General features: G+C 48.6%; 1 protein-coding gene across 1 annotated transcript; it reads right to left on the reverse strand.

The window, feature by feature from the left end:
• Window positions 1–3,148: 3,148 nt before the first annotated feature.
• LOC103171867 (zinc-binding protein A33-like) lies at window positions 3,149–7,085 on the reverse strand. The gene is made up of 6 exons (XM_007884660.2): window positions 7,022–7,085; window positions 5,997–6,092; window positions 5,316–5,537; window positions 4,608–4,630; window positions 3,934–4,049; window positions 3,149–3,631 (listed from the first exon to the last, which is right to left on the reverse strand). Exons 2-6 carry the CDS (start codon window positions 6,042–6,044, stop codon window positions 3,558–3,560), a joined length of 483 nt encoding a protein of 160 aa, XP_007882851.1. The 5' UTR covers window positions 6,045–6,092; window positions 7,022–7,085; the 3' UTR covers window positions 3,149–3,557.
• Window positions 7,086–10,136: the final 3,051 nt, after the last annotated feature.

Raw genomic sequence — 10,136 nt, forward strand, 5'->3', positions numbered from 1 at the left:
AACTGTCCAGTGCGTTGGGACGTCCTCCCGACGTGAAAGGTGCTCCATAAATGGAGTCTTGTTGTTGTTGTAAAGTAGCCCTGGTCTCTGTACAACAGCCCTGGTCTCTGTACAACAGCCCTGGTCTCTGTACAACAGCCCTGGTCTCTGTACAACAGCCCTGGTCTCTGTACCACAGCCCTGGTCTCTGTATCACAGCCCTGGTCTCTGTATCACAGCCCTGGTCTCTGTATCACAGCCCTGGTCTCTGTACCACAGCCCTGGTCTCTGTACAACAGTCCTGGTCTCTGTACAGCAGTCCTGGTCTCTGTACAACAGTCCTGGTCTCTGTACAACAGGCCTGGTCTCCAAATAACAGCCCTGGTCTCTGTACAACAGCCCTGGTCTCTGTACAGCAGTCCTGGTCTCTGTACAACAGTCCTGGTCTCTGTACAACAGGCCTGATCTCTGTACAATAGGCCTGGTCTCCAAATAACAGCCCTGGTCTCTGTATAACAGGTCCGGTCTCTGTACATCGGGTCCGATCTCTGTATAACGGGCCTGATCTCTGTATAACAGCCCTAGTCTCTGTGTAACAAACCTGGTCTCTGTATAATATCTTGCTATATCGGTGTCAGTCAGTCAGTCTGGCTCGACCGGATGCTCTCACCTCAGAGTCACTGGTTCCAGATCCGCATCGGGGGCACTTCCAGCTCACAGTCCAGTCTGATCCTCCAGTGCAGGGGATTCCTCTCTCCCTCTTACCGTTCCTGGTGGTTGGGCTCCTCTCTATCGCTAACTGTCCCTGTGGAGGGGTTGGAGGGCTCCTCTTTCCTTCTAACTGTCCCTATGGTAGGAGGAGCTCTTCCCTCTCTCTAATTGTCCCTATGGGGGGAGGGGCTCCCTGCTCTCTCTCCAGCTGTCCCTGTGTGAGTGGTGGTGGGGTGGCTGGGTTCTCCTCCGTCTTTCTCTAACTGTCCCTGTGTGTGTGTGTGTGGGGCTCCTTTCTCTCTCTAATTGTCCATGTGGTGGGTTGGTCCTTCCTTGGCTCCCCACTCTTCTTTCTGATCTATATGATCTCATGGGGATCTCATCCGCAGACATGGGGTACATGTATGCAGATAACAACCACCTCTCTTTGCGCCCCCCCAGTCCCCTGATGTTCTGCCTGTCAGATCTCAGGTGTTGGATAAGCGCAAACTTCCATCAGCTGAATGTTGACAAGACGGAACCCATAATCTTCGGCTCTCGTCAACGTCTAAAATCTCATGGTTCTCACCTCCTCCACCTGCCTGACCTCCCTCTCAAACTCTCTGAACCCGTACGCAACCTATACGTCAGGTTCAACCCCCAATTATCCTTTCTCCCCCACATCCGGTCCTTCACCAGCACCGCCTTTTTCCAACTCCGTCGCATCGCCCGGCTCCGCAAATACCTCTCCCCAAAAGCCGATGAAAATCTGGTCGCTATATAAATCCAGTTGTTGTTACAGATCTGTGTCCTTATGTGTATAATGTGCATATGTGTGTGTCTATCTGTGTATGTGGGTGTCTTCATGTGCGAGTGTGTATGTCTGTGTGAGTTTCAACGTTTGTATGTGTATATGTGTCTGTTTTGTGGATTGAATGACTAATTTGTTTAAGAAAGGAATTATTAACGACAGAAAGTGATCTAACACCTGGGTTCCAACTTACTGCTGAACAGAGGGGTGTGTGTGGAATAAGGAAACTTGTCCAACTTTTTGCCCGGCTCAGGCATCGAACCATGGTCCTCTCGCTTTCAGCTACAGGACTACAAAACAGGAGCTGAATCTGTTCCTCCCAGTCCTGCTGAGCCAGGCTGGGCCGCGCTGTGGCCAACAGTGACTGCAGCCCAACCTGACTCAGGGACTGGAGCGACACAGAGAGAGAGCGACAGAGAGAGAGAGCGACAGAGAGAGAGAGAATAAGAGTACCAGAGATAAAGAAACAAAGAAAGGCAGAGAGACACAGAGAAGCAGAGTGAGGCAGCGACAGAGACCTTGAGAGACAGAGATACTGAACAACACATAGAGAGAGACAGAAATAAAGGGATACAGAGACAGAGACAGAACTCTATGTAGTCTGATATTAATAGTAACACCTCTATATAGTCTGATATTAACAGTGACAACTCCATATAGACTGTCCCGCCCTGTGACACCGCAGTCTGGAGTCTCCTGTATCTGCTCCTCATTCTCGTGTCTCACATCTCATCACAGCCAATCCTGATATCACAGCCTCACACGTCACACGGAGAGATTGTACATCCGTCAATTTTATTGTGATACCAACACAACACAAAACAAAACGACATTTCACGATATGAGTTTGTCCCGGGGCTTAAAGGGTTAAATCACAACAGGTTACATAAACTTGGTCACGATTCCCGTCAGTTTAGAAGGACGAGGGGTGATCTAATTCAGGATTTTAAAATAATAAAGACATTCGATAGTGTAGACACAGAGAAATTAGACGCCAGAACAAGGGGGGCATCATCTTAACATTAGAGCCGGGATATTTAGGGGTGAAATTAGGGGCAGTTTTACACCCAAAGGCCAATGGGAACCTGGAACTCTCTCCCCCAAAAGGCTGTGGATTATGGTTGGATCCATTCACACTGTCCAGACGGAGGTGGGGAGATGTTTGTCAGGTCGGGGTGTTAAGGGATACGGGGCAAAGGCTGGTAACTGGGGTTGAGGTACAGATCAGCCGTGATCTTATACAATGGCCGAACAGGCTCGAGGGGCTGAATGGCCTCCTCCTGTTTCTACGATCCTCGACTCTCTGCCCGGTAACCCCCGTACCCATTCTCTGATTGATCACCCTCACCCCTGTCAGGGGGTCAGTGTCAGATCGGTGTCACAGTCAATAATAATAATAATAATCCTTGCATTTGATATAGCGCTTTTCACGTCGGGAGGACGTCCCATAGCGCTTCACAGAACATACTGTAAAGTGAATTGACTGTATATTTGTGGGCGAACGCGGCAGCCAGTTGCGCACAGCAATGTCCCACAAACAGTCGTATATTGAAAATGACCAATTTACTATTGTTTTTTGTTTTGGAGGGATTATAATTAGGCTCTGTGTGGAGTAAGCAAACTTGCCCAAGGTTTCGCCCTGTCTGGAAATGAACTCAGGTCTCTCGCTTGCAAAGCGAGTGCTCTCACCACTGAGCTACAGGACTCCACAAATAATGCTGAAATAAGGGAAGTTTCCCAGTGAACGTGTGGATGAAAGTGAAGAGATGAGACATGTGTTCAGCGTCGTACACCGACACCTGTCCTCCCGCAGGGAGGGGCGTAGGAGGTGAGGTTAGAGCTACATATTCACCATTGTACAGCCCCACAGCCCAGACTCCAGCCTCAAGTCCATGTGTGAAATTCCCCTTCCTAAGCACAGACTCTCGGGCCACTCCCACTATCCAGTGTGTGCTGTTTCCCAACCCCACCTCCCAGTAATGTCTCCCTGATGTGAACCCCTCAGACCCCAGGACACTGGGCCAGAAACTGAACCTCTCCGGGGTGTCAGGAAGCTGCTGATCTCTGTCACTGTATCTCACTCGGGTCTGGTCTCAGACAGGATGAGCCGGGAATGGGATGTGTTAGGATCCAGAGTCAGAGAGGCTGGAGCTGAAACAGAGAATGTTGACATGTTGGAGATCGTGTGGTGAACATTTGACATTATATTTCATTGGTTCATTCAGTGAGGTTTGGATTCCTGCTCTGTGTGTCTCAGGTTACACGTGGGACACCAGTAATGTCTGGCTGTGACCCGGGGCCCGGCCACCGCAGGGCTGAGGTGGGCTGAGCTCCCAATGATCTTATTTAGCATTCCCGACCGCGGTGATGAGGAGTGAGAACAAGACATTTACTGCACATCTATTCCCAGAGTCAGACTCCGATTACAGGAACACAATAAGAGCCAGTGTTACCTGCAGTGATGCCCTTTAACAGGAGTTTCCACTCTCTGCTCTGCAGAGACCCAATGAGATCCCTCTCAGCCACATCAACAGACACTTTTGTGGGTTTCTTGATGTCAACACCAGACCTGGGCACAGATAGAGATTTGTTTAATTAAATTCAGACACAAGATCGATGATTCAGGTGAGATTTTCACCATCACCACCATTGTGGAGTCCTGCTCCTGAGTGGTTAGAGCGCTCGCCTCACAAGCCAGAGGACTCTGGTTCGATTCCCGGGAAGGACAAAACATGAGGTAAGTTTCCTTACTTCACACCTCACTACTTTCCTACTTATACGTAGTAAGGACCAAGTTGTTAGTCGATTGTCGGATCAATTTTCCAGACATAGTTTAATTTTTTTTTCAGGAAGCTGCTGTGTGCAATGGACTGCATTGTTTCTCCCAGAAAATATACAATCAATTTCCTTTATGGTATATTCTATTAAGATCTGATAAAGCACTCTATCAAATAGTATGATTATTATTATCATCACAATTCCCTGTAGAATTTGAAGATAGACTGGACATGCATAATGTTCTGTGCTCTCACACATATATGTTTCTCTATGACTCATAGCACTTTCTGTTACACAATGCGATTAGGGAATGTCACTGACCAGATGGACATAAGGAAACATTACAGACCTGACAATGATGGATTTGATATTCTGAAGAAGAAATAAAAATAAGGAGAGTTAGAGTCCATCGTGCATACAGCCATCAAGATGAATTTGAACAGGAATTAGGCAGCTTAATGCTGTGATTCATGTTAAATTAAAATAAACTGATAACTCATCACTCCTAGGGAACAGGTCTCAGTCACAAGGTGTCAGGAATGGCCAGTTAGGCATATGTATAAATCCATAAATAAATGAGGCCGGGATAGTGACAACGTGATGACGTCAGTGGTCGTGACAAGTTAAGTCAGTGTCGTGTTATCAGCAATCTACTGTTTTAATGAATTAAAACTAAATTTCTGATCTGAGTTACAGCAGATTGTAGTAACTCAATCATATCAGCTTTTCATAGATCCATAGAATGTTACAGCACAGAAGGAGGCCATTCGGCCCATCGAGTCTGTGCGGCTCTTTGACAGAGTCACTTTCACTAACACCAATCACCAGCTTTCTCCCCATAACCCGGCAAACCCGTCTTCCCCCAAAACAAACACAAACAATCCTTCCCCTTTGTCTACATCTCTTTCTGAATTCAGCTTTAACACCGTCACCTGCCTGTCTATCACACCAGACACACCAGCAATAACACACTCATTGTCTTTCTATCACACCAGACACACACCAGCATTAACACACTCACTGTCTGTCTATCACACCAGACACACAGCTTATGTACCTTCAGGAATCCGATGTTCTGGAGAGTCAATCTTGTCTGGATTTCCGCTATTCTCTGGTTAATAGAAGTAATTTGTTTGGTCTTATTGTTTTCTATTTGTCCTAAGATGGCTTCCTCCTGCTGTCTGAGTTTGGTGATCAGGTCTCGCTGCTCCTCGGTCAGCAGCTGGTGACGTTTAGCAAATTCAGCCTCGATGTTCTTCCTCAGACGCTCGGCTTGTCTCTGTCACAATAAACACAACTTTAACATTATCCGTCACAAGAACAGGGGCTCAGCCTGTCAGTCACGGTTACATTGCCCGTGAACCTGGTGATATCCTCCTGAGAGGGTGGGTAGAGAGGTCTCCTGAACTGAATTGGCTCCAAGGTGACCTGCCTGGCAATGGAATGCGGCATCGAGAGAGGCCTCTGTGACGGTCTCTTGTCCAGTTCCTGAGCCAGGCCGGTCCACAGTATCCCAGGGCACTGCTGATAACAGCACAGCCCAGACTGGCTCATCGGCAGGACCTGGATAGGCAGACGAGTCACTGTGGGCAGTGAGTAAACCCACTCATCTCCTGTTAACCCTGCGATATCAAGCCCTAACCTGTAGCGTGGTCCTGGCTGGAAACAGCGGGAAAGCTTGTCACACAGCAATATCAATGGGATGGGCTGTATCTGAGTTGATATACAAACCCCTCACCTTCACTTCCAGTTGAGCTGCTCCTTCTTCTCTCTGACACGGAGACATTTCATCCAACTGTTACTGAAGGGTTTCCATGGCTTTCTGCAGCTTTTCCTGAAACAAAGTGAATGTAAGTAAACAGGAAGAAGGGACAGAGTCATTTTTACTGGTTTAGGATATTCCACTTGTGTGACAGTGCTGTAATATTCTATTCCACTCGATCAACACAGTTAGATGGTGAGTCCGCTCAGAACTTCTGGATTTACCTTACATGCCGTCAGCAAGCCAGCCAACACCAGGGCTTGAACACACAACCGTCTGACCCAGAGGCCGGCGAGATTGCTGCTCAGTGACCGGCTGTACACAATACCAACTCTTTCCTAATATGTCACATCGAGTGTAACAGCGCATTGACAAAGGTTCATCTGCTGGACTAAACTTTAACTTGGTCATCAAACCAATCTTACATATTAAACACCTGGTTCAGTTGATCAGATTGTGGCGTCTGAGTCAGGAAGTTGTGGGACATTGGTGTGTGCAAATAGGCAGCTGTGCTCACAGTCAGGTCACTTTAGGGTTCCATAAACCTGGTCTGTATTCCCTTCAGTTTAAAAGGTTGAGGGGTGATCTGATTGAGGTGTTTGAATTAATAAAGGATTTCAATTGAGTAGCTACAGAGACAGTATTTCTTCTGGTGACAGAATCCAGAACAAGGGGAATAATATTATAGTAAGAACTAGGCCTTCGTCAGTGAAATCAGGAAGTATATTTTCCAACATAAAAGTTTGTGGAAATCTGGAACTCTCTCCCCCAAAAGTCGGTGGATTAAGGGACAGTTGGATAGATTTTTGTGAGGTCAGGGTATCAAGGGATATGGGGCAAAGATGCGGATTTACAGTTCAAGTACAGATCAGCCATGATCTAATGCATTGGTAAACAGGCTTCAAGGCCTGAATGGTCTCCTCCTGTGTCCTATGTTTACAGTGTATTCTGAAGCGCTCCCGACGCTACATGAAATTTCAGGGTTAATATCAATTCCATACCTTGTGGAGCTCAGCAGCTTCCTTAATGGGAATGACTGTGTGATCCATGTGATCACGGGACATCGCACAGACCACACAGATCGCTCTTTGATCCATTTCACAAAACAGTTTCAGCTTCTCCTCATGCTCTTCACACTGGATTCCCACCTCTTCCAGCCTCGGATTCAGGCTCAGTCTCCGAACACTCAACCATGTTAGAAAGAGTTCTGTTCGGCCGAACACTCCTCTGGGGAATCTGCTGCCTGCACTGTGGACAGGACACACTTCCCTGTCCTGTGCCCCAACACTGTAAAATACAGTCTCTGCAGAAGTTGTGGCCACAGTCTATAGTCACCGGATCCGTGTAAAACTCCAGACAGATTGAACAAGTGGCTTCATTTCTCAGGTTCTCCAGTTCCTGTACAGACGCCATTTCACCATCAGCTCTTTGCTCTGTTTGGGACTTTCACCTTTACCCCAAACCAGGAAGTGGCTGTGCGGGTGGGGATCACAGACCAACTGCTGTTTAAAGGGACAGACACCTGAAGACAAAAGGAACACAGATGTTTAGCACATTTGGCCATTCGTAAGGTCTGATCTCAGAATGTTTATTAATAATAATGATAATCTTTGCATTTAATATAGCACTTAATCACATCTTCGAGAAGTCTAAAAGCGCTGCTACTGTAAAGTTAATTTTAATGACTACAACAGTGTAATAATCATAATAGTAATAACCCTTGCTTATTATTTTGTGCCTGATCACATCTTTGAGACGTCTCAAAGCGCTACACAGAATATCATATTTGGTCGGCGAAACGTGGAAGACAATTGCACACAGCAGTTTCCCACAGGCAATCGTGGATTGATTGACCAAATTTTATTTATTTATTAAAAATACTGAAGGATTTTTGAAGGATTATTAATCCCAGAAAAGTGATCTGCAAACTGACTAACAATCAGGTTTCAACTTACTGCTCGGTGAAGAGAGTCATGGGGTAAGGAAACTTGCCCAAAGTTTCGCATTGCTGGGAATCGAACCCAACTCCTCTGACAAGTGCTGCAAACATTACCCTAAAGGACCCCACAATAATACAATTCAACTTCATTTTATCAATCAATAGCTAATGAATAAAAGTACACAAAGCATTTAATGAACATCTGAAGCAAATAAAGTCGTGACTACGAACAGAGAGATTCAGAAGCAATCAGTTTCCCTTCTCTGATTGTTCCACAGTCTAAGTCCCTGACTTTTGTTTCTTCAACTTCATTTCATTTTATAAATCAAACTGACAAACTCCATTTCTCTATAGGTTAGTTACTATTTTATCTGCTTACTATTGTTTAAAAACTATGTGTACTTCAATATAAGAACACGTCGTAATTAATCAATATTTATATATTGTTAAATACAACAGAAGCTGTAATCGAGTCGGAAACCATGACCTTTCCCCGGGATCGTGTCCTCAGTGTCAGATCGTCTCTCCCTCTTTCTCAAACAGGATCTGCTGCTCTCGGCCTCTCCTCCACTCGTCGGTGGTGTTTGGAGCTCAAACCCTCACCGGTCGCTCCACACTCCACGTCGCCGCTTCTGTTCCCTCAGACGCTCTCTCCTGCCTCGTGTGGGGAGAGCACATCCCAACCTGATTGGTGACTGTGGGTAAAGCCCCGGCCAATCACACGGCACATGTTCCCTGGTGCTCTCGCTGATTGGCTGACAGTATCGGGTGTGTTCACCTGCAATGGTCAAACCCCAACAGCTCTCAATGTGATTGGTGCAAACTCACAGCTTTGGCTCCAGTTCCTTCCTGTTCCCCAATCAGAAGCCACTGCACATTCCCGGTGAACAACCGGAGGCCTCGAGGGCAGCAGCGGCTCAGGATCTCTGCAGCGTTAGTGTTTTACTGTCACTCTTTCCTGACATTGGGCTGTGAGTTCAGTCCAACCCGAGGGGAGGAGAGGCCCGAGCTCTGTGACAGAGGGCAGAGTGGGAGCCGCTGAGCCGAGCAAACCCCCACAGCGAAGGAGACGGGAATAAAAGAGCAGCGCCTGAAACCAATGGGAAGCGTGGGGTTGGTGGGACTGACCAATGGGGAGCGAGTGAGTGGGGAGACAGTTAGGGTTGGAGAGTGAGCGAGCGGGTGGGGAGAGAGTGAGCGGGTGGGGAGAGAGTGAGTGATTTGGGAGAGTGAGCGGGTGGGGAGAGAGTGAGCGCGTGGGGAGAGAGTGAGGGTTGGAGAGCGAGCGAGCGGGTGGGGAGAGAGTGAGCGAGCGGGTGGGGAGAGAATGAGGGTTGGGGAGAGAGTGAGCTGGCGGGTGGGGAGAGAGTGAGCGAGCGGGTAGGGAGAGAGTGAGCGAGCGGGTGGGGAGAGAGTGAGCGGGTGGGGAGAGAGTGAGGGGTGGGGAGAGAGTGAGCGGACGGGGAGAGAGTGAGCGGACGAGGAGAGAGTGAGCGGTTGGGGAGAGAGTGAGCGGGTGGGGAGAGAGTGAGCGGGTGGGGAGAGAGTGAGCGGATGGGGAGAGAGTGAGCGGATGGGGAGAGAGTGAGCGGGTGGGGAGAGTGAGCGAGTTCGCGGGGGAGGAGGAGAGACGGTTAATTTTGTGACCAATTGACAACATCCTCGACCGATGAGAAACTCGGATGGAGGGGTCGGGTATTGTAACGGGACTGCGAGCGCGGACTGGAGAGGCAGAGAGCCCGACCGACTGACAGGCGCCGCGCACAGCGACTTGGCCGCAAAACAGTCACTACACCTCACGGCGTATCCCGCGAAGCCCTTTCGAGACGTCTCGATGACGCGATGAGCCGCGGTGTCAAAGGCCGGGATTATGATGGCTGTGGTTGTGATGATGGCCTGTGCTGGTCAGCGTGAGCGAAGGTAAAGCCACCGCGGTCTGACCCGGGGCTGAGCTCCGCTTCTGAGCACATGTCCCATTTTCCCGGGAAGACGGTCGTCTCTCTGGGATTCCAGTCATCGGGTCCTCGAGCGCAGACGCTGTTGTTGTTGAACAGCCGTCAGACGGAGAAGGCCACAGCCTCAGCCACCGCTCACCTCAGGGCTGAGAAACAAGCAGCGGGGGACGGGGGGACAGACGGGGAGGCGCTGCCCACCAGTGCTCCATCTCTCTCTCTCTC

The sequence above is a fragment of the Callorhinchus milii genome, unplaced genomic scaffold (assembly GCF_018977255.1).
Source record: "Callorhinchus milii isolate IMCB2004 unplaced genomic scaffold, IMCB_Cmil_1.0 Scaffold30, whole genome shotgun sequence".
Lineage (NCBI taxonomy): Eukaryota > Metazoa > Chordata > Chondrichthyes > Chimaeriformes > Callorhinchidae > Callorhinchus > Callorhinchus milii.

What these genes read in the sequence shown, in the direction of transcription:
- LOC103171867 (XM_007884660.2), bottom strand. Translation starts at nt 6,044, where the DNA reads ATGTCTCCGTGTCAGAGAGAAGAAGGAGCAGCTCAACTGGAAGTGAAG. An exon ending in CAGCTCAACTGGAAGTGAAG is followed by an intron (nt 5,538 to 5,996) that starts GTGAGGGGTTTG and finishes TTATTGTGACAG; the next exon opens with AGACAAGCCGAGCGTCTGAG. An exon ending in GTTAAAGGGCATCACTGCAG is followed by an intron (nt 3,632 to 3,933) that starts GTAACACTGGCT and finishes TCTCTGTTTCAG; the next exon opens with CTCCAGCCTCTCTGACTCTG.